Source organism: Centrocercus urophasianus, unplaced genomic scaffold (assembly GCF_019232065.1).
Source record: "Centrocercus urophasianus isolate 14NV4802_14NV808 unplaced genomic scaffold, USGS_Curo_1.0 seq_1208, whole genome shotgun sequence".
Taxonomy (NCBI): Eukaryota; Metazoa; Chordata; class Aves; order Galliformes; family Phasianidae; genus Centrocercus; species Centrocercus urophasianus.
In genome coordinates, this window is record NW_024884374.1 from 10,984 (window position 1) to 37,075 (window position 26,092).

The window sequence follows — 26,092 nt, forward strand, 5'->3', positions numbered from 1 at the left end:
TGGCACAGGATGTGCAGGGGTGGCACAGAGCTGCCCCACACAGGACATGAGGAAAATCTCTGTGCTGTAAGGGTGGTCAGGCACTGCAGTAGGCCTCCTGCTGAGATGGTCAGTGCCCGTGCCTGTCAGTGTTCAGGAGGCAGATGGGTAATGCCTTCAGTGGTGTGCTGCAGCTTTTGGTTAGCCCTGAGGCGCTCAGGACTGGCTGATCTCTGTAGGTCACTTCCAACAGAACTTTCACATTCTCCTGGGGTGGTTGCATCCTTCTCTTTGAAAGGCATTTCCTTACCATCATCTCTTGATATCTGCTGCCCCACAAAGAGTTCCTTCACTTTGCGCTTCATAGGAAGGCCAGGCTATTAACTAGACACTTGTTATCATGTCACACAGACTTGCTATGAGCTAAGGCTCCTATAGTGCTATGTGTTCATTTTGATAAACGTAGTTCTGTTGTCCAGGAATAGAGATGCCCATTCCTTCAGGTTTTCTTTTCCTTGTTGTAGGGAAGGTAGATAATACTGTCTCCATTTTGAAAGCAGAGACACTTGGGTGCCCAGCAGGGAAGCGATAGTGAAAAATAATTGAAAATCCAGGCCTTGTTGTTGTAAGGACATAAATGAGGCACTGTCAGCTCGGCACTGGCTCCCATCTTCCTAGCAAGCTATCTGTGGTTCCTGCTTCCTTTTTGTTTGCAGGTTGTTTTTTGTTTGTTTTTGTTTTCAGTCCAAATCAGATGATGCGGTTCGGATAGTTGTGCCCACCATGTCACCTTTCATTCCAGTATTACCTCAAAGTAGCACCTCGTAACAACACACTGTACAGATAATGGTCACAGCTTTCACTTAATTTACCACCCACTTCTGGTTTTTATCTTTCTGTGTAAAGCCAGTGACAGCGATGAGATTTTTTAGGTATCAGAGGCTCAGGTACTTCTGGGGCTCAGAGCTCCCTTTGGGGAAAGCTGCTTTCTATGCACTCCCTGAAGACCTCACGGAGCTGTGCGGTGCACAGGTGGGTGCTGTCTATTTCTTGTCTGGTTCACACACTTGCTTACAGACTGCATCAGTTGATCAGCAGCAGGGCTGCACTGGCACTGAGGTTGCAGAGTAATCCGAGCCCTTGGATGCAGGTGGAAATACGTGGCAGGATACGTAAGGTGATAGAATTAGTGCAGGGATGAATATTGGGTAGGGTTACATTTTACCGGCCAATTTGGACTCTTTAGATAGTTGATTTATACATTGGGTTCTTTTTAATGCTCATAATTTTTAGTAGACAAACATGCAAGGATCATATAGTGAGAAATAAACAAGGATAAATTTGTATAGGTGCAAATGGCCTTTGGGATTGTGGTAACAGAGGAATGAAAACTGGGTCCAAGAAGGATGCTGTTCTTGGGACATGACTACATTTTACTGTAATAGAGGTTCCGTTTCAAGTAGCTGTGCTTCAAAAAGCCTTCTGGAGTATGGACAAGTGTTCAGAAGAGACACATAAAGAGATTAAAGGTGTAGTTAAAGCTGTTTTATAGTGGGTGGCCACAAGGACTCACTATATTTGTTTACCCGAGAGAGAGAGGGGGGCTTTGTCCTCGTCTTGAAGAACCTCAGTGAGGAAAATAGCTTTGTTTTATCTGAAGCACGAACTCCTGATCAGATACACATAGCAGGTAGCAGGTAGCATGCAGGATAGATCTGCTCCTATCCAACCCTTCCTCTGTATCTGTAAGGTCAGGAAGATGACCTGGGGTCCCTCGTTCTTCATCCCTGCCCTCAGAATTGTCTTGGTCTGTTGGGCTCTTGAGTCAGTGTTGCTGTTTGTGGATGAGGGCAGGGCGGGTCAATGCCTGGACAAGCCTCAGCGTTCTTTGGAGACGTTGTGATCAGGATCTGCTGACAGCAGACTGCTGGTGACAGCGTATCCCACAAGCAGGCGCTGCTGCAGAAGGGCGTCCAGCGTGCCTTTTTCTCAGGCTGTTCATGCACGATGCAGCCCAGGGGCTCTGAGATCTCCCTCGGAGCCTGGAGCTCGTTCCTCCTGACTGTGAAGGTTAGCACTGCTCTGTAAGCTCAGATGTGAGGGAGGAGGAGCCCTCCTGCCGCCAAGGGTCCCACGTTTCGAGGCTTCCCCGCGATAGCACGCTCCATCCGCTGGCTCTCTGACCGCAGTCTCCATCCGTTCTGCCTCCCCCCATCAGAAGAGCAGGGCTCGCTGCTGCACAGCACTGTCGCTCCCCACCCGGCCGATTTACTTTTTGTCCTTCCCCTTTTCTTTTCCATCTGAAAGGGCAGATGAAAGGTTGTCTGAGGGAGGAAGGGACGCGGGGGAGAACCGCTGTCAGCCGGAGCCCGCCGCCCCGCCCGGCCGCCCCGCAGCGCTGCGGTCAGTGCCGGCGGCGGCCGCACAGCGGCAGTCTGGGACCGCGGCTGCGAGCGCGGCCTGAGGCGCGGCTCCGAGAGCGAGAATCTGCGCTTCCTCCGGGCGCTGCCAGCCCGAGGCCTGCAGTGCTCAGCCAGCCCGCTGGGTTTGCTTTTTCCTTTCGATTTTCCGTTTAGAAATAGCGAAAGTGAGGGAAGGCGGAGGAGAGATGCGCCGGTTTTGCCACCCAGCTTCAAGTGCAGATCGGTACCAAAGGAAGTTGTTGCGCTGCGTGGTCGCTCAGTATATGAGAATAATTACAGTGGTGGGGAGGACAGAGTCCGTGCACATGGAGGTGTTCAGGTTGGCTGTGTCATTTTAAATGCTGATATCAAAGCCAATTGTTTGGGGGAATGGAGACACTGCACCTAAGCGCTAAGAGCAGGTGCAAAAAGGGAATGGGAGGAGGTGGTGAGTGGGGAGGGAGGCGCTGGTGTGAAACCGCTCCTGTCTCAAGGATGCTGCAGTGCCAGGCTCAGAAAGCAGCGCTGTGTCTCCTCGGCAACAGGAAAGGCATGTGTCTGTTCCCATGGAAATGTGCAGAGGGCTTTGCAGGAAGGCTCTTTTCAGAGCTCAGCAGCACAGGCTGTGGGCTCCTCTTTGGTTGTACCTGAAGCAAAGGCAGTCTGCACATCAGGTGTCTGATCCTGGAGCCTCCCAAGAGCCAGCTGTGAATAGCGGGGTGCAGCTCCTGGCTCCCTGTGTTAAACAAATGAACTGTGCACTGTTGTTCCACCTGAAGAGTTCCTTCCTCAGTCACAAATTGCCACCATTGAAGAGGTGTCTGCAACTTACTTTAGGAAAGCAGCCAAAGAAGCACCAGGGATTCTTTGAAAGGAGCAGGAAGACAAAACTAAAAATGGGGAAACAAAGTGTCTGTATCTCAGCAGTCCTTTCTGATACCAGAAGGGAGAAAAGAAAGGCTGTGTGAAAACAGTGGTGAGTCTGCTTGTACTACATCCACCTAATAAGAATCTGATTTTACGCACTGTATGCAGCAGGCACCGCTTCTTCTAGAGCTATTGTGATGGTCTTTGAAGGGAGCAAACTTAGATTTAGCAGGGATCAGAAGCAGGGTCCAACAGCAAGAGATGGTAAATAGCAGTGCATTATTTACCTTCTTTATCCTGATTTGTCCCCTAATCCCAATCTTCTAAGGTAAAAAATGCTAGCATTTTCACGCAGCCCCTGAACTGTAGGGGTCAGAAAGAACGTTTGGAGCTCACCACTTCAGCCCCCTAAAGCAGTTCCCTATAGCAACTACACAGGAAAGCATCTGGGCGGGTTTGGGTTATCTCCAGAGGAGACTTCCCCACCTCTCTGGGTTCTGTTCCACGGCTCTGCCAACCTCATAGCACAGAATTTCTTCCTCACATTCAGATGGAACTCCCTGGGCTCCAGTTTGTGTCCAGTCCCCCTTTGTCCTGCACTGGGCACCACCAAACAGAGCCGGGCCCCGTCCTCCTGACTGCCACCCTTCAGATATTGATCAGTACTCATCAGATCCTTCTTTGCCTTTTCTTCTCCAGACGGACAGTCCCAGGGCTCTCAGCCTTTCCCCATCATTAGATGCTCCATCTTTGCAGCCCTCCCCTGTGCTCTTCCAGTCAGATCCTCAAAAAGGTCATAGTCTACTCTTCTGAAGTCTAGGATTGTGACCCTGTTTTCTGCTCTGCTCCATTCCCTCATGTTCCTGATCACCTCCATCTTCTGGTTACAGCCGAGGTTGCCCCTGACCTTCACTCCTGGGCAGTTCCTTCTCGTAAGGCTCAGGTGGAGCAGAGCAGAGCAGAGCAGAGCAGAGCAGCTCTGCTTGTCTGCTCCTCAGTCATCCGTGTTATGAATTCATCACCAGTGTTTTCCAGGAATGTCCCTGACTGCCTGTGCCCTTCTGAGTTGTCCCTTCTTCAGATACTGAGGTGGTAAAAAAACTGAGGTCCTATGAGAATAAGGGTCTGTAAGTAGGAGGATTCTTCAGATTGTTTGCCTCTGTGGCAGACGCAGCTACAGCACCACCGTACTCCTCAGCCTGCTAATTCTGACCCATGCGCTCGCAGCTGATGCACCTTTCACAGTCACGCAATGGCTGAGGTTGCAAGGGACCTCTGGAGGCCATCTGCTCCCACTTCCTGCTCAAGTGTATCCAGAAGAGTACTTCACTCATACCTGCTCTCTTCTATGCTTTGTCTTTGGGTCCCAGCTGCAGTCAGGATCCTCATCATTTTTAGCTGGGAGTTTGCTACAGGATTAGAAACCATTAGAAACTATTTTCATTGCACATAATCCATTCTTCAGCAGCTGCCAGACAGAATGGAGTCATTTTCTGAAGGGATTCCAGGCTTTGGTTTGAAGTATCAGATTTGTGTCCCGCAACTGTGCAAGAGAATCCACAGAACTGGTGGATAGATAAGTCAAGTTAACATATAAAGGGGGAAATAGCAAAAAGCAAAGCCTTTAAAAAGGCCACAGTAAGGTGAGGCTGTAGGTCTACAGCTGAGTCTTTGTTTCTAAAGAGGGTTTGTGGCTGATGGATTGCAGCACTTGTTGGAGTTAAGTGACGACAAACAAATGGCAAAGCTGTCATGGGGGGTGAGGTCATCAAATATGTAAAGCGGGGGTGCATAAAAAGTGGATTTGGGGATAGAATTGCAGTGGTGAGACATGCAGTGGCATGAGTGGGGTTGGGGGAAAGAGGGATTGACTCAAATGGCTGCAGGAGATGGAGAAACTGAAGGGAAAAAAAAGGGGGTTAGCATTAAAACAATTGGAAAAATGGAAGAGTTGTTACAAATCAGATGAAGGAGCAAAGGAATCAGCTGTGTTACAGACAAAAGAAGCTTTTCTAAAGGGCAGAAATAAGACAGGTTGTTTTTATGTTTGTGTTCTTTCTCTTCCAGTAGCCTGCATCCCTTATTTCTTATGAAATATTGACTTTCCGTTACATAAGCTTTATGCTGTATTTTTACTTTTTTTATACTTATTTGCATTAGGTATCGTATGGAGTATCGTACTCCAGATTGATATTTGGGATTTTAGGTACAGAAATTTAAAGAAATAATTTTCAATTTTTTAATCTTTGGCCTTATGAAATTGTAGAACCCTTCCTCTGTGCATTAGCAGATATTGACTCCTCAGTATTTGCTCTTGCTTTTATAACCAGCCTTGCTGTGCAACACGTCCAGCCCATCTGAAGCATCTGAGCGCTGGGGCATCTCTGAGGAATGAAGCGCACTTGCTTCCCAAGAGAGAGCAGGGCAGCCAGAATTCCCCACAAGCACATTGTTTCTATGGTTTCAAGTTGCAGGCCGAGTATAAATTGGTCAGGAAACAGGTGCTGGTGATGGGGTGTGCAGCATAGGAACTTGGTAGCTGTTCAAAACAGGCACAGCAAGACAGCTGCTCTGCTGGGTGCGCTGCCCATCATGGTGCCTGCTGCTCTCCCTGTTCCTCTGCACACTTCTGCTATTTCCATCTGCTAACTTCATTTGTAAACTGCAAAGGCCGGAGGCCGTGTTGTTTTCATCTTTACCACCAAGAAATCGTGGGCCAGAGATGCAGCTGATTACCTTGAGTGGGAAAACTGTGACAAATGAAGCGATGTAACCTACAGCAGGTAGCTCTGCTCGTTGCAGTTCACATAGAAGCACTTCTATCTGAGCCTTCCCAGCTCACTGTTAGCATGAGCAATGTGAATGATTTATTTTGCAAAGGCTGCACACCGAAAGGATTCCAGTGATGCTTCTTCTAACCCCAGCATTTTTGAGGTCTGCTGCAACTAACGTGTGCCACCCTTTTTGTGTGTTGTGCCCTTGGGAGCACAGGCAGGGTGTTACTGCACGGCTCAATGACCTCAGTGCCAAATGGAGTTCATTGCTGCGAGCCACAGCCTGCCAACCTGCCGTGCCTATTATATGCTGGGAGAGACAAGGAGGGAAACCACTGCCCAAAAAAAGGCTCAGCTGAAAGCACTTTGTCCAGCTACAGCTGAGCACTGTAATCATGTCCCAGTGCCACGAGCAGCTGTGCCTGATTTCATGTGTATTTATATACCAGGAAAATGGAAAGCTGGAGCGTTTAGAAAATGTCCTACCTGCGGCTATAGGGGAATTGCAGCTCCTTCAGGACTGATCTTCTACTGCTGTCTTGTGTTTTTCCAGCCAAAATCTCCTGATATTTTAATGCCCATTCGATTTTGTTCTCTATTGACTCAAGTGGCTGTGAATCTTTCCCCATATCATCTCACGTAGATCTCTGAAGATGGTAAAAAAAGAAAGAAAAACAACTGCAAATAGACAAACCCCTGCATAGAGCAGCCGTCCCCAGAGCAGGTGGCAGCTCCTCGTCTTCCACCCGTTCTCGTCGTACCTGTGACGTTTTGTTTCTAACCTTTCCCCTGGGTTTGGTTTTGTTGGACGTGGTGTGCGTTGGATGCTCAGGATTTCAGACACATTTCCCTGCATTACATTTAAGTTGCTTTTGCCATTTTACCACTGGCTGCCATTTCTCAAAGCTGTTGATGTGTGCTGTAGCAATGGACTGTTTGAGATGACAATTCCCTGTTCTCGGGGGTCATCTCTTCGTACCTTTGTGATTGTTTTGCCAAATGAAATGATTAAAAAAGTCACCTGGGCTCATTTAGCAATGTAGTTTTTTGGGTTTTGTTTGTGGGTGTTTTTTTTAAATAATGACCAGTATTACTTACCACTCTCAGCTCCTTTGTGCTCCCAGATCGTTGTGATTTTATTCACCTAATAACGGTTCTGCTAGTGTAGCTGAAATGAGAGGTGAATTTACTGCTGTACGCCAAGATTGCTCTGTTCTCCTTCTTTGGTTATGTGCCTTCTGCAGCCTCTCTGTGCTTTCTAAGATTGTCACGTCTCACATATTTTTGTGTATGAATGCATCCCTCAGTAAGTGTGCGCTCATTATTGATTTACTCAAACTATAGATTCTTTTCAAATGATCTTCAGTGAGACCAGAATATAAATACAGCATTATTAATCAGGAGGGGCTTTCAAAAAATATTTTTTCCTAATAAAGAAAGAGGAAATCCAGTTTGTTTTCCTGTATTACAGATGGGCAAAAACACTCAGCATTGCACTGCTGCAGTGCTAAGTCACTGTGTGGCCGAGGGGAAAATAAAATAACTGAGCACGAGGAGGACATAAATGGTAAATGGGAAAAAGGAGTTGTGCAAGTTTACTGATTTGATGCATTTCTGGCTAATTTTCAACAAAAAGGAATACATGCAGGTCTTGTTTAACTGGACCCCAGTGAAGCCTTTGGGACATGCTGTCTGAAAATGTAGTTGAGATTCAGGAGACAGGAAATAATAGGAGAATGGCAAAGCAGGTAAGGAAAATGAAGCCAGAGCACAAATAACAGGAAGCACAGAAATGAAAAGCGTCTATGATGGAAATTATACAGGGGTTGTTGGAGCAAGAGGGTGAGTTGTCATACTGAGCTGAGTGGTTCTGAACACCAGCAAGCAGACATCGGTCTGCGGTGACAGCGCAGCTCACAGCTGTGCCCTCCAGGGCTGCTAACAGGAGGCAGCACTGTGAGCTGAAGGCTCACCTGACGGCAGTGAGACGAACAACCCTGTGTATGCTGCAGCTGAACTGCAGCAAATTTGGAGTTGTCACTGTCATAACATGGGGGAAAGTGGTTGTTCATCTTGGAAAATGTGATAGAGGGTTCTGCTGGGGAGAAGTGTCAGTGCCATGCCGTTACATGGCCTTTGAGGATATAGGTGCAGTCCTGTTTAGCCATGTTCTAGGTAGATTAACCGGGGCTTATGTAAGAAAACTTGATGAAATGATAGAAATGGACATTTCTGTTTGAAGAGACCAAGTATGAGTCTCACTTGTTTAGCCTGGCAAAGGGTGACTTAGTGCGGGCTGTGAGTGCTGTCTGTAAATGCCCCAAACCAGAAATGTTGAAGAAAGTCAAAGTTGATGAAGGAGCAAATGACAAATAGCCAGATAAACTTAAAAAAAAGGTCATTCAGATAGCTATTGTTTTTTTAGCAGCTTCCAACAAGGCCAAGGCTTAAAGTGCAATGCAGTAAATGTGTGTCTGAAAAGATCCCGTGTGCCGTGGCTGCTGTTGATTACACACACCAGCCTTACTGTCCAGCAGTTCCCTGCTCTGTGTTGGGTCCCTCTGTGACTGGGGGTGCATCCTTCATGGTGCTGCTACCAAACGCTCCCCAACCCATCACTCCAATCAACTACTATGCCATACCTGCCTTTTTTTTTCCCCTAGGGGGCAGTAGATGTAGATCCTAAAGTATTATGGATCTTTTTCTCCACCTTTTGGCATCCCTGCTGCTGTCTGTGATTACTCTTAAGATAATCAGGACGTATGTTTTTAATTATCTCCTTCCTTACCTCTGCAGTTATGTTTGGAAACTCTGGAGAAAGACAAACATTTTTCTTTGCCTTTACTTTTTATTGCCTCTGTTTCAAGCCTCTTCTTTCTTTATGCTTGCTACAAATTGCTCATAGGATTTCTTCATTGCAAATAGATTTGAAAACCCAATGTAAATGTCTAACATGAAGTGATGTGTCTATAGCAGTTATGTAGAGTGGTAGTTGAAGGTCAAGGAAAATATGAAAGGCCACAGTATAAAACCTGGTGAGTTTCAAGGGGAGCTGGCAGCAGTCAGATACAATTCTTATTCCAACATCAAAACTTCAGGGGACCCTTTTTGATCACCTCACACCTGTTTTGAAGCAGAGCTGTGAAGCTGGTCAAGGGGAACCACTCTGGGTAGAGACAGTTGTATCTGTGTGTCACAAAGTCCCGTGCAGTTTGTGGAGGCAAATAGGGCAAAAGGAACCATTGGGAATCGGCTCATCGCCCCTCCTGCTCCGTGTCGGAATCAACACCAGCTGCATCACTCGAAGCAGATGCTTGTCTGACATCTTCCTGACAATCTTCAGTTATGGAGGTCATAGAATCATGGAATCCTTAGAGTTGGATGGACCTCTGAACGCCATCTAGTCCATCTCCCCTGCACTGCACAGGGGCACCACAGCTGGATCACGTTGCTCAGGGCCTCATCCAGCCTCGACCTGAAAGTCTCCAGGACCGGGGCATCAAGCACATCTCTGGGCAGCCTGTGCCAGTGCCTCACCACCCTCCCTGTGAAGGATTTTTTCCTCGTGTCCAACCTAAATCTACTGTCTTTGAGTCTGAATCCATCCCTGATGGAAAAAAAATCTCAGATCATTTCTACTTTTACTGCTGTACTCTTCTTTAATATCTGAATCTTCCTGGGAGAAATCTCAACCTGTTACTTCTTGCACTATGAATATGCAGAGTAGCTCTTCTCCATATTTGCAGCAGCCTTGTGGCTGTTGTCTTCTCTTTCCCTCTTTAGGCTTTACAGCTCTTATCACAATTATGTTTTCCTTGAATCATCTTCATTTCTCCCACACATATTTTCTTTCACACACAGAGCCCCAAACTGCAGAGAATAGTTTGGCTGAGATGCTAACAGCGCGTAGCGCAGCAGAAGGATTGCTTCAGAAGGGCTCCAATACTTGCAAAATTTAGTTTTGCAGCCTCAGGGAAATCTTGAGCTGGGACAGAAAAGCAATGTGGAGAAAGTGCACACAAAAAGTGGAGACAGGTAGGAATCTGGAGAGCCATTGTCCCTGCTTTTGTTGCACCAAGGGGATGAGGGCAGTGGGGCAGCACTTGTTGTTCATGCTCACCTGGTTTTGTGTGTGTGTCTGTGTGCCTGGTGTAAGCATAGTGCTGTTAATTCATATTCAGCTTATGATGTTGTATCACCAAATATTTTCCTGAAAAAAGAAGCAAAAAACAAACAAAAAACCCAACTAAAATACTACCATCAGTTTTCTCTCTTGATGCAGTTGTTGATTCATGGCTTGGTCTGAAAACCTGTGCTCTTCCAAACTCCATCCCCAGCTTTTTGGGATTTTAGTTCTGATTCTCTCTCACAATGTATCTGTGAGCACTACAAACCATATCTTCTAGGAAATTTAATCAGCATGCTCTCTAGTTCGTTATCTATATGGTTAATGAGAATATTGAATAATTCTGAACTCAGGAGCAGGTTACCTTTTCTTTGGAATACACAGAACCTCCATCTCAGGGTATTTTCTGTCTCTTTTTTTTATGCAATACTGCACAAATTCCAAAACTGTTGAGAATAATGGAGATGAGATGCTGGGTTGCAGCCCCAGTGAAGGAGATTTGGGGGTGTTGTTTGACAGCAAATTGAACAGGAGCCAACAGTGTGCCTGGGTAGCCAGGAACACCAGCTGTAGCCTGGGGGCATCAAGCACAGCCCTGCTGGCCGGCTGAGGGGAATGATTGTCCTGCTCTGTGCTGCTCTGTGCAGCCTCACCTTGAGTACTGTGTGTGATTTTGGGCACCACAGGACTAAAGGGACATAAAACTGTTAGAGAACGTCCAAAAGAGGGCTATGAAGATGGGAAGGGTCCAGAGGGGAGGACGTGAGAAGAGCAGCTGAAGTCCTTTGGTTAGAATCGTAGAATCGCAAGGTTGGAAACGACCTATAAGATCATCTAGTCCAACCGTCTCCTCATCACCATTCCACCACAAGCACTAAACCACATCACGCAGGTTTGTTCAGCCCAAGGAGGAGACTGAGGATCGGCCTCACGGCATCTGGCAGCTCCTCACGATGGTCCACAGCTCCCTGACAGCAGCCTGCAGCTCTTCATGGCAGCCTGAAGCTCTCTGTGGCTGTCCTACAGCCCCTCGTGGCCCTGCAGCTCCTCACAGGGAGCGAACGGGCAGCGCTGAGCTCTGCTCTCTGTGACAGCGACAGGGCCAAGGGAACGGCGCGGAGCTGTCATGGGAGGGTCGGATGGGGGTGTGGGAAAGGCTGTGCCCAGAGGGCGGTGGGCACGGAGCGGCTCCCCGGGGCAGCAGCACAGCCCTGAGCTGCCGGAGCTCGTGGAGCCTCTGGGCAGCTGTGAGACACGGGGTCTGGCTGGTGCGTGGTTCTGTGCTGGGGGTTGGACTCGGTGACGCCGTGGTCCCTTCCAAGTCTGGATGTTCTACGAGTCTGTGCTTTAAGTTTCTGAACCTTGCTGACCTAAGTGACAATTGGATGAGAGAAACCAGGCCCTTTTAGAGCAACCCTGATGTATTTCTTTAGCTACTATTGATTAAAAAATGAATGCAGCTGCAAATGTATTGTTCCCCTCCCACAACTTGTGTTTCTGCTTTTTTAGCCTGACCAGTGTAGTTTAAAATAGCAAAGAAGTAAAAACAAACTAAGCAAATTTGTGGGAGAAAAGATGGCTTCCTGCAGCCCAGATAAGGAGGACAAATGTCAGCTTTCTTTGAAACCTGACTTAAGGACATAGCACCAAGTGAAGCTGAAGGGAGCAATGGAACCACTGTGTGCCCACTGCCCAAGAATGTGCAAAGGAACGCGAGCACTGCAGGGTCTGTCTGTGCCACTGCCATCAGGGCCAGACGTGGCAGGGAGCTGCAGGGCAGCTGGGGAACAGAGAGACTTGGGTTGAGCCAGGCAGCTTTTAAAAACAACAGCAAATCACATTTATTTTCTACACTTTTGAAAGAAAATACATGGGGGAGGTAGGAAAAAAAAAAGAATTTCAAATAAAACTGTATAGTTTTTCTCTGGAGAGAAGACATGGTTGCACTGTAGCCTTCATCCATTTGTTATGTAAGTGCATTTTACACAAGTCTTCCTTCACAATATTGTGGGGAGTGGAAGAATCGCAGGAATTCAGTGTAATTCTCAGCGAGGTGATGTTGAGTCAGTTCCATCCTGTTGTACCGTGGCTTCCACTTGGAAAAAAGGAAAAAAAGAAAAAAAGAAAAGAAAACAAGTTGTACTGCTTCCTATAGGACTGTGAGCTGCAGTTGTACTGAGTAAGGGCTGAGTGCTACTGGTACGTAATTGTTGCCACTGAAGTCTCATTACGTGCGTGGCTACATTGTGTCTGCAGCTCCCTCATTTTCAGGCGGCCGACCCGCTTACCCGATGTTCTCCTCGTAACTCTCGCTATAGAACTGCTACGAACATCCAGATAGAGGACAGTACTTATTCCGCTGTATTCACTTGAAATCCGGTGGCATTTCCCACCCCATCCCGGTGCTGCGGGATGTAGCCGTCTGCCGGCTGAGGCAGGAGCAGCTGCTCGCTTCGCTTTATCTGTAGCGGATCAAACACGAACGGAATCCCACCCCGAGCCCTGCCGCGGTGCTGCAGCCCCCGCCGCCGGTCATGCAGCGCTGGCGATGATGGAAACGGGTCGCGAGGCGCCGCGGCCGCCATCGCCACGGCTCGGACGGGGGTGCGCCCCAACCGCACCGCCCCGCGGCTCCTCGGCCCTCCCCGCACAGCGGTCGCAGCCCCGGGGCGCTGCTGGGCGCGGCGTGGAAAGGGTTAAGGCCGTTCCCTACCGCCGCCCCCGCCCGCGCGTCCCCGCGAGGCCGCGGCTGACCTTCACGGAGCCGCATCGGGCACGCGCACCGCCGCCCGGGGCCCGCGGGAGCCGCGATCGGTCCGACCGCGGCCCACTGGGGTTCGGCGCGGAGCCGGAGGGGGCTCGGCCCGGACCCGGCCCGCCGCCCATCCGGGCTCGCGGCTGGCGCACGCCCTGCCCGTGCCGGGCGCGCCGTGGCCATTCGGTGCCGGCGGTGCTGGCGGCGGAGCGCGGGGGGACTCGAGGGGGGACCGCGCGCCGCGCCACAGCCGCGCCCTGAGAGCGCCGGGCCCGAGCTGAGGAGGCCGCGGGCTCCGGGGCCGAGGGCGGCGGCGGGCTCCGTCCGGCAACCGCGGTGCCCTTTGCGGGCGGTGCTAGCGGGCCTTTGCCCAGAGCCTTCCACAGAGAGCCGCGCTGCGCTCGAGCGCCATTCGGTGCCGTGCCGCGGGATGAGGGTGGGGACGCGGCTCCCGTTAGGAGCGGGAATAGCGGCGCGTACGGCTTTGTGTCAGCAGCGTTGCTGCGGGGGAACCGCTGCGTCCCTGCGCAGTGCAGTCCGCAAAGAGAAGGCAGGTCGTGTGCTGGGAGCACAAAAGGGTTCATGAGACGGGAGCCGATGTCACCGCACGCTTTTGGGACCTGAGCCTAGCAGGCGCGGGGCGCCGCCGCCATGCTGACACAGCAGCTCGGTTCCCGATCCCACGTGCAGTCGGTTCGGGTCGGCCAGAGCCGCAGCGGTTTGGTCCATGCCCCGAACGAGGCTGTGCTGCTGTGCTGGGTGTGTCTGAGCGAGCGGAAGGGGGAGGGCGTTGATAACAGCGCCCGCACGCCCAAACGCTGTAATTCCTGCGGTATCCCGCACGGCTCTGCCTGGGCTGGGGTCACCTTGAACATCAGCGGAGGCTGTGCCTTGGTCCCTGGGCACACCATGCCGTGTGATCTCCATGGTCTGCTCTTCGCTGCCGGCCGATTCAGTGTCTTTCCCGTGTTTTTTTTTTTTTTAACCACTGGGTGAGGGCAGCGATTTTATTCAACTCAGCCCGATTCCCTTCTATTTGCAGCCGTGCCAGAAAATTCAGAGTCCGTAGACAAGAATCTCAAGGAGAGGAACAGAACAAACCCCTCTCGTAGCCCGGCAACATCTCTATCACTGTATCACACGGACGGGAGACAGCAGCCCTCCGCCAGCCGCACACACTGCGGTGAGCTGAGCCCCGCGGCCACGCTGCCGTGCCGTCATGGGAGGCGGCACTGCCGCCCGGCATCGCGGAGAGGTCATCGCCGCGCTCCATCACGGAGGGCCCCTTCCCCCAGCTGGGCCGCGGGGTCTCGGGGTGCTGAGCGGGGCTCTGTCCGAGGAGCCGCGAGCTGCGGCTGCCTAACGGCAGCTGCGGTATTCGCAGCGCCTGCGGCCGTCGATCACGCGGCTCTGTAATGGATCCGTCGTAGCGGGGCCGGAGCGCCCCGGACAGATCGCTCCGGGCGGGGCCGCCGCCATGCTGCCCGCCGCCCCGCTCCTCGCCCGCCCGCCATCCCCTCGCCCCCGCGCCCTCCCTGCCCGCTTCTGGCTCTCCGCCTCCCGCCGCCTCTGCTGCCGAAGGGGCCGTTCTCAGCCTCGCGCTCGAATCGCCGCCAGCGAATGTTTGCGCGCTGCCGGCGGTCCCCGGGGACGGGGCCTGGAGCGCGGCGCGGGCGGAGCGCTGCGGACGGGGGGCGCCATTGTTTCTCGGCGCTCGCCCGCTGCGCGTCCTAATGGGAAAAGTCCCCCGGAGCCGGGCTGGAGCCGCTGCCGAGGCCGCCCCCTCCCCCTCGCCCCAGAATTTACCATCCCCTGCGCCCAGGAGGAGCGGCTGCAGCTCTGCTGCGAAAGGCCGGGACGTGTTTTCAATTTGCCTCCCGCTTATCTCGGGTGTTTGGACAGAGAGGTTTAAAAAGCGGGATTTTCTGTCCCCGCAGAGTAAACACGCAGAGCCCGGCAGCGCAAACTATTTCTGGCTTATCAGTGGAGGAATGCAGCAGCTGAGGCCGAGCGCGAGTGGGCCGTCAGGAAGGCCCTGAAGGGGCCCCCTCCCCACTCCGCGCTATTAGAAGTGTGAGAGCCCAGCAGGACTCAGAGGGGAGAGTTGGAGAAAAAGGCAGAAAAGGGAAAGAAAGAGGAAGAGAGAGAGTGAGAGAGGCTGAGCAGACCCCGATGGCTACAGACGAAGTTACAGGAGGGGCTCGCAAAGCTACGAAAAGCAAACTTTTTGAGTTTCTGGTCCATGGGGTGGTGAGTCGGGAAAGTTAGCGAGCTGGCTGGCTCCGAATCGAGGGATGAGTGGAGAGCGGAGGCTGCGCCGGGCTGGAGCGGCCCCTGCAGCGCGCTCGTGGGGCGCCGCTCCCCGCCTCGCCCGAGAGCCGCGGGGCTGCCGGAGCACGATGTGACCGATCCGTTGCTATAAGGCTTTGTCTGGGGGGTTGCGTGCTGTGATTGCTGCTTTGATTCTCCATGCTTGGTGAATGGCATGCTTCTGAGCCTCGTCACGGTGCGGGATCTGCACCGGGTCTGACCCAAACGGGCTTGTAGGACACTTTGTTCTGTAAGCAAACTTGTGTTTTGAAAAGCAATTCTGATGCTAGTCCGATGCGGCCGTGTGCTGCTGCCTCTGGTTCTCGTCTCCAGCCTGGGCTCTGATGTATCCTCTGGCTACTTAACAGGTGACTTTCAGGGGCTTGGAGAGATTAGCGCTGCAGATCTGTGCCAGTCGATGGGTGCTCACCCACGAGGGAACGCCAGGTTGCCGCGCTTAATTAAAGGAATCGCTCAGGTCTTTAAAAAATCACCAGCTTTTGTTTAAGGAATCAGGTCTTTGATCTCCATTTAAGGGGATATGCTAACCTTGTTTTGCTGCCAGCAGAAACGATGTTCTTTACATGACTGATGGTTGGAAGCGACCACCATTTATAGCATTTGGATTCCTTGTGCTGATACACTTTTGACGAAATAAGGCCCAGGAAATGCCGATGTTGTTCAGATGGAGACAATCCCTGCGTGTTTTCTCTCTTGAGCATTCTGGCGCCTTCTGTGACACCTTTTTGAAGACATCTGCTGGGCGTTCCTGTACAAAGGAATCTCGGGAGCTCACTGCAGGCCTCTGGGTTCTCTCCATAACTCAGGCTAGCTCCAAATGTATTGGATCTAGCTTGTGTCCTGCAGAGCCTGGCTGTGATGAGCTTGCAGGGTGAAGGACTTTTAGATGGCATTCTGTTCTTTGAGAGCAGTGAGCAGGCAGTGTGGTGCCGATGCACATCAGCAGTCTGTTGCTGGATGGCAGATACGACAGAAGCAGGTGTGCAGATCTGTGGCAGTAGCTGTGCTATGGACATGTGAGTTCATTCAGATGGTCTGGCCCAGGGTGGCCATAGCTGGGCGGACCGTGGGCATCCTGGAAGGGCTGTGGATGTGGGAGGCTGTTTCCTTTCCCAAGGTTTCTATCGGCACAACGCTGCTCTTCCTTTGGTATTGCAAAGAGTTGCTGAGATAGTTGGATGAATCTGCTTCTTCCCCGGGTAGATATGAAAGGAGCCTGCCAGCCTCTTATGCATGAGCAGTGTTAATTCATACCAGAATTAATGCAGCAGAACTTGTTTCCGTTACTTGTTTGGATGCTAGAGAAGTCTGACTTGTCTGCTTTGCCACCAGCGGCGTCTCACTTGCTGTCTGCACTGCCTGAGTACCTGCATCTGTTCACTGCCTGTCAGTGGGAACAGAGTTTCTTGTCCGGCATTCCTTGCCCGAGCTCCTCTTGTAGGACCCTCTGCATCCCTCCTTGATGATTTCCTTTGGTTATGCTTTTGCTTCCATGCTTGTTCTTCACTTCTAGTTTCTTCCTGATCTCAGGTTCATTTTGGTCAAAACAGGTTGAGGCAGTCAGTCTTCCATTGCTTACAAAAGACCCAAAGTTTCAAGTTCATTTACCTGCTTACGTATCCTATGAAATAAAGGCGCTCCCCTGGGCGCACGTACTGCAGTCTCATCACCGCGCGGTGAGTCTGCGTCTGAATCAATTCCTTCAAAATTCAAGAGCAAACTTTTCCCGAATGCCTTGAAATCAGGCTGTGCCCCCACTGTGTCAGGGAAAATCTCCTCTTCAGATTATTAGTTTTTTATTCTCTCCTTGGCAAAATTATCTGTTTTGATTATTGCAGGTATTATTATTGTTATTGTCTCATTTTTCAGAAATAGGGGTATTAGATAGAATGTTGTGAGACAAATTTTTACTGTTTGAACGATTAAATAGAAAGGAGAATTTTGCAGTCTTTACTGAGAGCTGTTGGGTTTTGGGTTTATTTGATCTTTCTGAAAACATGAATTCCTTTGCTAAGGTCACTTCGCCCTTTGCTCTCGTGTGTTCCATCTTGCCTTTGTTCTCCGCCATGCTGCCGGCTCAGGAGGTCTCTTCTTCCTTTTATGTCATGCAGATGGGGTCCCTCTGCAGTGTCAGAGCCGGTAGCGGTCAGAAGCCTCAGGTGTGACACTGCGTCCTGCCGGAGTCATTTGTGACACCTCTGCTGAGCGGTTCTTCTTGTCAAAAGGCCGCATTTCTGCCCGTTGCTCGTTGGATTTCCCTCACTCCCGGGCTGTGGATCGGGGCCTTACACACTCTGTCTGTGGGAAGAGGGATTTTTGCACAGGCTTCATCATCCTTCGCTGTCATTTTTCCCCCTCTGCTCTATTTCCGGAACTTTTATGGATAAATACAGCTTTAATGACCTCCTGCACACTCCTGTGTTTTTTATTAGTGTGTTTTGGACATTTTGGGCTGCCTTTATGACATCTCCCTCTGGGGATCTGGTTGTTTTCAACTCTTCTGACCCAAACCACATTATTAATCTTCGTGCTGGGTGCTCCTCGGTTTCTGTCCTGGAGGCTCTACGTCAGCCTCTCTGTCGGCATCCCTTCACTGGATGTTATCTTTGTCCTTTGTCTTTTTTTTCCTCCTTTCTTTCTCAAATAGGTATCTTCGTGTAGAGCCTTGGGAAGATCCGTGTATTTTGTCAAAGCTCTTGCCCAGACTTGTGTCCTTTTGCGACTCAATTGCAGAAATCCTCTCCTCTCTGGTGCTCGTACTGAGGCCTTTGCAGTGTTACCTTCACACGGGAGGCAGCTGGTTTGTTTTCCTGTGTGGTTGTTCTGACCCTTTTAAATCTGTTTCCCTGTCCTTTCTCTGTGCCCACTTTTTCTTCCTTCCAAAACAAGTCTTGTTGAATTCCGTGCACAAGCTGTGCCTATAGAAGACCATTCTGTTTCTTGGCTATTGGGTCTTTTCTGTATTCACCATATACTTCTCCGTTCATACCACTTTTCTTTGTATAGGGATCTAGTTCTTTGCTCTCTGTGTCGTGCTTGGGAAGCTCTTCCTCTTAACATAAGTGCTTAGTAAGTCTTTTCTTATGGTTCCTGCTAATCTCTACACTTTAATAGTCATTATACCTCACTGCTGTTAATGTGTACAAACCCGCACATCACTTATGTGACTCCTTTTTTGATCCTCATTCTTACTGAGTGGTTGTTCACCTCTCATAGAGTTTGACAGTAAGTTGAGGAGCTATCTCACATGAAACAGCATTTAGTACAGTGAAAGAAGGGTCTCAAAGCATACCATGATGTAAACATACTTAATACAGAAATTAAATAAGTAAAAATAGGTTAAAAGACACATCTGATGTCCCAAGGACGTATATGGAGTGTTTAATATTTAGTAAAGTTAGGGAAAAAGGGGTGAGCAGTGACTTTCATAAATAAATGTTGCATCTCCTCGTACACTGCAGGGTGTAAATGAGCTGTGACCATCCAGGAGGAAGACTCAGATGTCTTTGCAGGCTGCCTACTATGTGGCAGCAGCCACTGCTACTAAGAAAGCAAATTAAATATTAATTTCATTGAGAAGTGGGACAGGGGGGTGGTGCAGAAGATGTTATAGATCAGTTGGGATGTACTTGGAAGAATGTATTTTTTTCATGTTGATGGTTTGCATGACAAATAGGCAAAAGGAGGAGTAACCCAGACGGCAGTGACAGTGGGAGGGCTGCGAAGTCTTCATCAATCAGAGGTTGTGGAACTCGCCGTGAGGGGCTTTGCAGGAAGTACGTGTGTGTTGTTTTCATAATACCTTGGGATGGAGATTGATGAGGAAAGCTGCAAAGTCTCCGTTGCTGGAGGCTGCAAGAAACTGGTTAAGAGAGTAAATGTCTGTCAAAGATGATGGGGGCTTTGGTGATGCTTTATCGAGAAAAGGAAGGACTGGATGACCTCAAGGATTCATATTTCAGTTTGGCATCAAAATGGTGTTTATTCTGTTATAATGGGGAGAAGTGGAGGTGTTTTCCCCAAATTGAATGGTGATTGATTTGAAGTAGATACAAGTAATTCTTTCAGCTGAAGAAATCACTACAGAAGTAGTGATGTGAGGAGAATATTAGGTTTGAAAAATGACAACACAGATTTTGCTACTGAAAAATATCTCAGCATTTTTTTTGTTATCACGGATTAAATACCATCTTGTCAGTGCCCAAACTCTAGAAGGGGTAGAAAGGAGCTTCATGAACAGTCATTTTTGAGCACTTTGTTCCACTGGCCTAATACAGGGTGCTCTGTGCTAGGATGTTGTCACAGCACAGTTTCTGGAACACAGGCACTGGTTTGCTGCATATGCATTTCCTGTTTTATTAAACAAGGAGATGTTTGGGTTGAGCTTAAGGCAGCCTGGGGAATTCAGCGTTTGTTTGGGAAGGTGCTTGCAGAAGCCTGGTAGAGTCACAACGAACAGCACTGTAAAGCAAAAGCAAGCTGCCAGTGGGACCGCAGGGCTGGCCTTCTCCTCGCTCCGAGCTCGGTGCAGAAAAGTTCACACGTAATCAAGAAAATCAAACCATCCTAATTCTTGATATGTCTTTAATAAGTAGTTCATGAGATTTTGCAAAATGAGCTTGTTAAAAATATTCATGTTGTCCGTTGCGAAAAGTTCAATGTGCTGATAAACAGGGGTGCAGGGGTGCGAACGGTGTGTGAGATGTTGGAGTTGCTCTCCTGTTTCTCCCAAAAGAAACTGGAGAGACACCAATCCAGTCACACCGGGGCGTTGAGCCCCGCGTGCCCAGGCTCCTGGGGAGTAGCAGAAGACTGCATGGAAGCTGCAAGGCAAAAAATCAGCAGTACTGCTTCCAAACGCTCCGCGCTTTGTAGCTCTGGAGTTTTCTGGCCCAGAGAGATGCTGCATGTTTAGTACCTCTGCGAATTTTATTGATGGAGAGTAGTCTGCTGATATTTTCTTGAACGCACGTGAGCATCCAGCAGGCACAGCGTTCTGTGTCAGGAAACTTTTGCAGCTTATCTTACATGAAGACGTGCCTTGTGCTAGCAGCTGTTAGCCGCTGTCTGGTTCTTGTAAGGGAAGAGGCAGTGAGGACTTGATCAGTCTCCTCCTCCTCCGTGACGTTGCAGAGCTCTGCGCTCTGTCCCCACCCTGAACCGCTCCTTTTACAGGCTGGAAAGCACATTCTGGCTGTTGTTGCTCACACCAAATCCATTCCATAGCACATTAGATCACTGCAGTGGATGCGATCTGATTTATTAAAAGTAGCGAGCTGGTGGAACTCAAAGGCAGTACATTGGGTTTGCTGGTTTCAGTTCCAAAGGCTGTTTGTTTCTGTTTGTTTTTGAACTGTTTGTATCCAAGTGCTTTGTTTGAGGTTTGATATCTCGTTCTTCTGAGCTCTGGGTGGGCGTGCATGAAATAGATGTTCCCTGACCTTTGTCTTAAGTTACAATGCACAGTTCTGAAAATGTAGTATTTTTTAAGTTAAAGATTTCTTGGATTGTTGTGCACGTTTCTCAAAATAGATGGAACTTGGAAGTCACAGCTGTGGAACGCTTGGACCCTATTTCTAGGATGTGAGGGCTCTTGGGAAATGGAAGGTGAATATGGCAGTGAGCAGTAAGAACGAAAATATAGATGCTTCTGCTTACTAAATTTGTAAAAGATATTAAAAACAGGAACCCATGTGAGGTCACGTCTGTAACTATCGTAGGGCAGGGGAGAAGCTGTCCACAACTTCTTTTGTGGTGTGAGCCCATGTGGACTCATTCAGTAGGGCATTCTCTGCTGGGAAGCCATTTGTGCAGTCACCATTCCGTTGCCACAAGGCAGTATCACCTTAGCTAGATTTCTTAGCTGTTACATACACTTCCAGTGACCTGCTCTTAGCTCGAGGCATCATCTGAACCTCTTCCTGCTCGTACCTGAAATAAATTAGCAGCTGCTGTAATGTTATGTTGTAAAGAAAGGCTGCCCAGCCGAGGTAGCTCCTATTTTTAGCTTCCAAACTACTCTGGGATTTTTGTTGCTCTTGTGAAAATGTATCAATTTATTTCTTAACACGAGGCCCGTAGTTGTTCACTGCTTGCCATCAGAGTCCTCTTACGTGGTACCAAGGTGGATAGTATCTGCTTTTCAGAGCTGTAAGATCCTGTATGGACACTCGGCGCTGTATTGCACTGCAGTGACTCCCAGCTCTCTGTTTAGCCCCTTTCCAAACCTTCTGTAGGTGCCTTTGCTTTTCCTGACACTTTCTTTTCCTCGTACCCATCAGTTCTCCGTGTTTTTGTCCTCTCTCTGCGATTTTCAGACAGCAGCCCTCTTTTTATCTACATCAACATTTTGGCTGCTATGATGTTGGTGATGCTTGAGGAAAGCCTTTGCAGTAGAAATTCACAGAAAAGCAGCTCTCCACTGCTGTCTCATTTCTTCCATCAGAAAGAAGTTCTCATCAAGAATGGTTGGAAGGGACCCTAAAATCATCTGTGTCCAAACCCCTGATGTGGGATGTGTTGTCAGCCAGAGCCCCATCCAGTCTGGCCTTGAACACCTGCAGAGATGGGGCACCCACAGCCTGTGCCAGGGATTCACCACCTCTGAGTAAAGAATTTTTTCCTCACATCTGACCTAAATCTCCCTTCTTTTGGTTTAAAGCCATTCCCCCTTGTCCTGTCACTATTGGACTATGTACAGAGTTGCTCTCCCTCCTGTTTATAAGCTCCCTTTAAGTACTGAAAGGCTGCAGTGAGGTCTCCCCAGAAACTTCTCTTCTCCAGGCTGAGCAAGCTCTGCTCCCTCAGCCCTTCTGAGCAGGAGAGGTGCTCCAGCCCTCTGGTCAGCTTTGTGGCCTCCTCTGGATCCGCTCCCACATTTCTCTGTGCTGAGGGCTCCACATCTGGGCGCAGTACTCCAGATGAGGGCTCACAAGGGCAGAGCAGAGGGGCACGATCCACTCCCTGCTCTGGTGCCACTCCAGCTGGTGCAGCTCAGGATGCAATTGGCCTTCTGGGCTGCAAGTGCGTGCTGCCGGCTCAAGTCCAGCTTTTTGTCCATCAGGAACCCCAAGTCCTTCTCCGCAGGGCTGCTCTCAGTGAGCTTTTCCCCCAGTCTGTACACATCTAGGATTGCCCTGACCCAAGTGCAACTCTTTGTTGAAACTTGTCAGGTTCATGTGGGTGAACCTGTTCAGTTTTCAATTTCAGGTTTGTCCACGTCTCTTCGGATGGCATCCCCCCTCCCAGAAGTGGTGTCAGCTGCACCACTCAGCTTAGTGTCATCTGCAAACTTGCTGAGGGTGCACTCAATCCTGGCATCGATGTCATTGATAAAGATATTGAAGATGAGTGGTGTCCCCCATGGGTCAGTGCTGGGACTGATACTCTTTAGTATCTTCATCAATGACATTGACAGCAGGGTCAAGTGCACTCTCAACAAGTTTGCTGACACCAATATGTGGGGTGCAGTCGATGCACCAGAACCTAAATGAACTTGATCAGCAGGCCCATGTGAACCTCATGAGGTCTGACAAATGCAAATGCAAAATCTTGCACCTGGGTTGAGGCAGCTCTCACTACCAATACAAGCTGGGGGATGAAAGGATTGAGCACAGCCCTGCTGAAAAAGACCTGGGGCTACTGGTGGGCGGGAAGCCGGACATGAGCCAGCAATGCATCCTCAGCCCCAAAAGCCAACTGTATCCTGGGCTGCATCGAAGGAAGCGTGGCCAGCGGGTCTGGGGAGGTGATCCTGCCCCTCTGCTCTGCACTGTGAGGCCTCACCTGGAGCACTGCGTCCAGATGTGGAGTCCTCAGTACGGGAGAGACGTGGACACAAAAAGGTCCACGCCAGGATCCAGCTGTGGTGTCCCTGTGCATTGCAGGGGAGTTGGAGTACATGGCCTTTGAAGGTCCCTTCCAACTCTAAGGATTCTGTGATTCTAAAAACACCAATCCCAAGAGAGACACCTGCTCATCACTGGCCACCACCTGCGCATAGAGCCATTGACCACAACGCTCTGGCTGCAGTTGTATCCAAATAATTCTTTATCCACTAAATAGTCAACTCTTCAAATCTTCTCTCTCCAAGTTAGAGATAAGAGTGTGGTGTTGAGCCATATCAAAAGCCTTGCAGAAGTCCTGGGAGATGACATCAGTTGCCCTTCCTTTGTCCACTGATGCTATCCTATCATCATAGAAGGCCACCAGACTGGTCAAGCCTAATCTGCCCTTGGTGAAGCTAAGCTGGCTGTTGTGGATCATCTCCTTGTCTTGCATGTCCTTTAATGTAGCTTGCAGGAGCGTGTGCTCCATGATCTTCCCAAGCACTGACGTGAAGTTCACTGGCCTGTAGTTCCCCAGGTCTTTCTTTATCCCTTTCTTAAAAACAGGAGGGACTTCACCTGACAGCTGTGACTTTCCATATGTGATGGAATACAGCTTGGCCATATGAGGATGAGGGCAGAGGCAGAGACAGATCCTTATCCATAGGCAGTGGTACTTCACAGATCTCTGAAGAAATGTGGTAGTACTGTAATACTCTTTAGTATTATGGCAACTGTTTTTTTATGTCAGTATTGTGAAAAATTCAATGCGTTGTCTGCTACCGCCTTGTCTTGCGCATGAGTTTGAGAGCAGAACAAGCCTTTAGGTAAGATAAAGTGCTCCTTCTACAACAGTTTACATAGAGAAAGTGTTTCCATATCTGTTGGGTGCCTTGGGTTTTCGGTGGGGAGATGGCAGTTGCAGGAATAGTGCAGTATCTACATATGATGTAGGATACGAGAGTACAAGAAGGGAAGGGAAGGAGTGAGGCGCGTGAAGGGGTGCGATCAGATGAGCTGCCCGCGGCGCTGCAGCACTTGCTAGAGCTGGCTCCTTCTGTTTGGTCCTTTCAGTATTTCAATGTTTAACAAAGGAAACAGAAAGAAATTCAAGGGTGTCAGACTTAGATCAAGAGTAGGCCTGGCTTGCCGACCTCGTTCTCAAGTTTTTAAGGTGTTCTATGTGGAATCAGAACAGGGGGCCTGCAGTGTGATCCATGTGGCCAGTCAGTCTCCATGGGGAGTGAAACACGAGATGCCGGGATCTTCACTCTTCTGAATGACTGTCAAATGTCTGGGGATGATCAACAGGCAACAGCAGGCCCCCTTATTTGGAAGAAGGCCACAGTTTGTAGATTGACAGAACGGAAAGATCTTAAATACAAGCTCAAGTGTGAAGCCTGTTCTGGGCCATTTGTTTCTACTGCATTTGCCTGGGTCAGAAAGTGGGAAAGGGGGCGGCTGCTGTGTTTCAGCAGTTTTCATAGCTCAGTGTTTATGAGAGAAAATGTTTTCAGCTCTGCACACAGCCTCCATTTTGCCTGTTTGCTGCCTCCTGCTGCCTCTGTTCTCAGTGGCCATACCCATACTCAATCCCCTATGTGAATACTTGCTGAAGCCTGCCTGGCTGGCTGTGCTGCGCTCTCTCCTCTTGACTTTCCCTCTCTGTCCAAACCAATTATAGCTCTGGTTCTTTAGTGATCATTCCCCTTCTTTCTTCCTTCCTTTTCCTTCAGGCATCCAGGCACAAGGAATATCTAAGACTTGTAATGACCTGGGAGGGCCCTGAGCTGGGGCTTTGGGAACTACGGAGGATGTGGGTTGCTAATTTGGAGATGCAGCTAAGCACTGTTGCTTGGGGTTTGCAGCCATAATAGATGCTTTTTTACTGTAAAATGTAAGTTGGAGCATAACGTAAGAGCAGCTTTTCTGGCTCAGAAAAGGTTCCCCTGGGCCTGCAATGCTACTTCTAGCAGCAGCTGTAGCAGATGGCTCCAGTAGGCAGTGACAGGATGCTGTACAAAGCAGCAGTCTCCAAACTCTTTTGGTCTTGCATTCCTATCACAAAGCAGCAGTCTCCAAACTCTTTTGGTCTTGCATTCCTATCATTACTAATATGAACAGAGATTAAAAAAGAAACGAGACAAAGATGAAATAATCTCAATTACAAAAATATTTTTAATGGTACAAAAAATCTTTTCTTCCTGCATCCCGCTGCACCCCTTGGGGTGCACACATCCCACTTCAGTGACCATGAGGATACTTTTCCCACATGTTTTTTCAGTCTTCAACTGTTGATACCTCAGAGAAGTTTTAAGCCAAAAATATTTTCTGTGTCTTTAACACCTCTTTGAAAAGTAGTTCCACAGACTCACTGCCCACTGTGTGAAACCACCCTGTTCTGTCTATGAACCTGACTCCTTGTGGGTTCCTCTACTGGCTGTGGTTTATGCACCAGATGGGACAGTGAACAGTCAGTCTCCATCTGCCCTCTCCAGGCTGCTTGTGATTTTGCAGAGCTCTTGAAAATGCCCGCTTAAGATTATCGTCATAATTTACTTTTACCTCATTAATATTCTATAACCAATTATTTATCCATAATGGATGCTATGGCCTCATAGTTTTATGAAAAGAATCTGTAGAAAGAATCACACAGATTCACAGAATTGTAGGGGCTGGAAGGGGCCTCTAGAGATCATCCAGTCCAACCCCCTGCCAAAGCAGTTCCCTACAGCAGGCTGCACAGGTAGGTGTCCAGGCAGGTCTTGAAATCTCCGGAGGAGGCTCCACAGCCTCCCTGGCAGCCTGTTCCAGCGCTCCGCCATCCCCACTGTGAAGAAGTTCTTACATTTGTGCGGAACTTTCTGTGCTGCAGAGAGGGTTTGCAGAATCACATAATCCCAGAACTGTAGGGGTTGGGAGGCACCTCTGGAGCTCCTTTGCTCCATCCCCCATGGCAGCTCTCTGCAGCACTTAGTTGCACAGTGTCCAGAAGGGTTTGGGATCTCCACAGGAGACTCCCCCACCTCCCT

The 26,092-nt window shown here is 49.4% G+C and overlaps 1 protein-coding gene across 5 annotated transcripts in view; it reads left to right on the forward strand.

Moving 5' to 3' along the window:
• SMARCD3 (SWI/SNF related, matrix associated, actin dependent regulator of chromatin, subfamily d, member 3) overlaps positions 1-26,092 on the forward strand; it is an 82,550-nt gene that overhangs the window by 9,670 nt on the left and 46,788 nt on the right. Inside the window, exon 1 of one of the 5 annotated variants that reach the window (XM_042811154.1) lies at positions 14,865-15,153. The exons of 2 other annotated variants lie outside the window; for them this stretch is intronic. In XM_042811154.1, the coding sequence (XP_042667088.1) occupies positions 15,076-15,153 (78 nt within the window). In that variant the 5' untranslated portion in view covers positions 14,865-15,075. Of the gene's footprint in view, positions 1-14,864; positions 15,154-22,878; positions 23,888-26,092 lie in introns of those variants that run through there. 2 more of the 5 variants (XM_042811159.1, XM_042811157.1) reach the window with 2 other exon arrangements.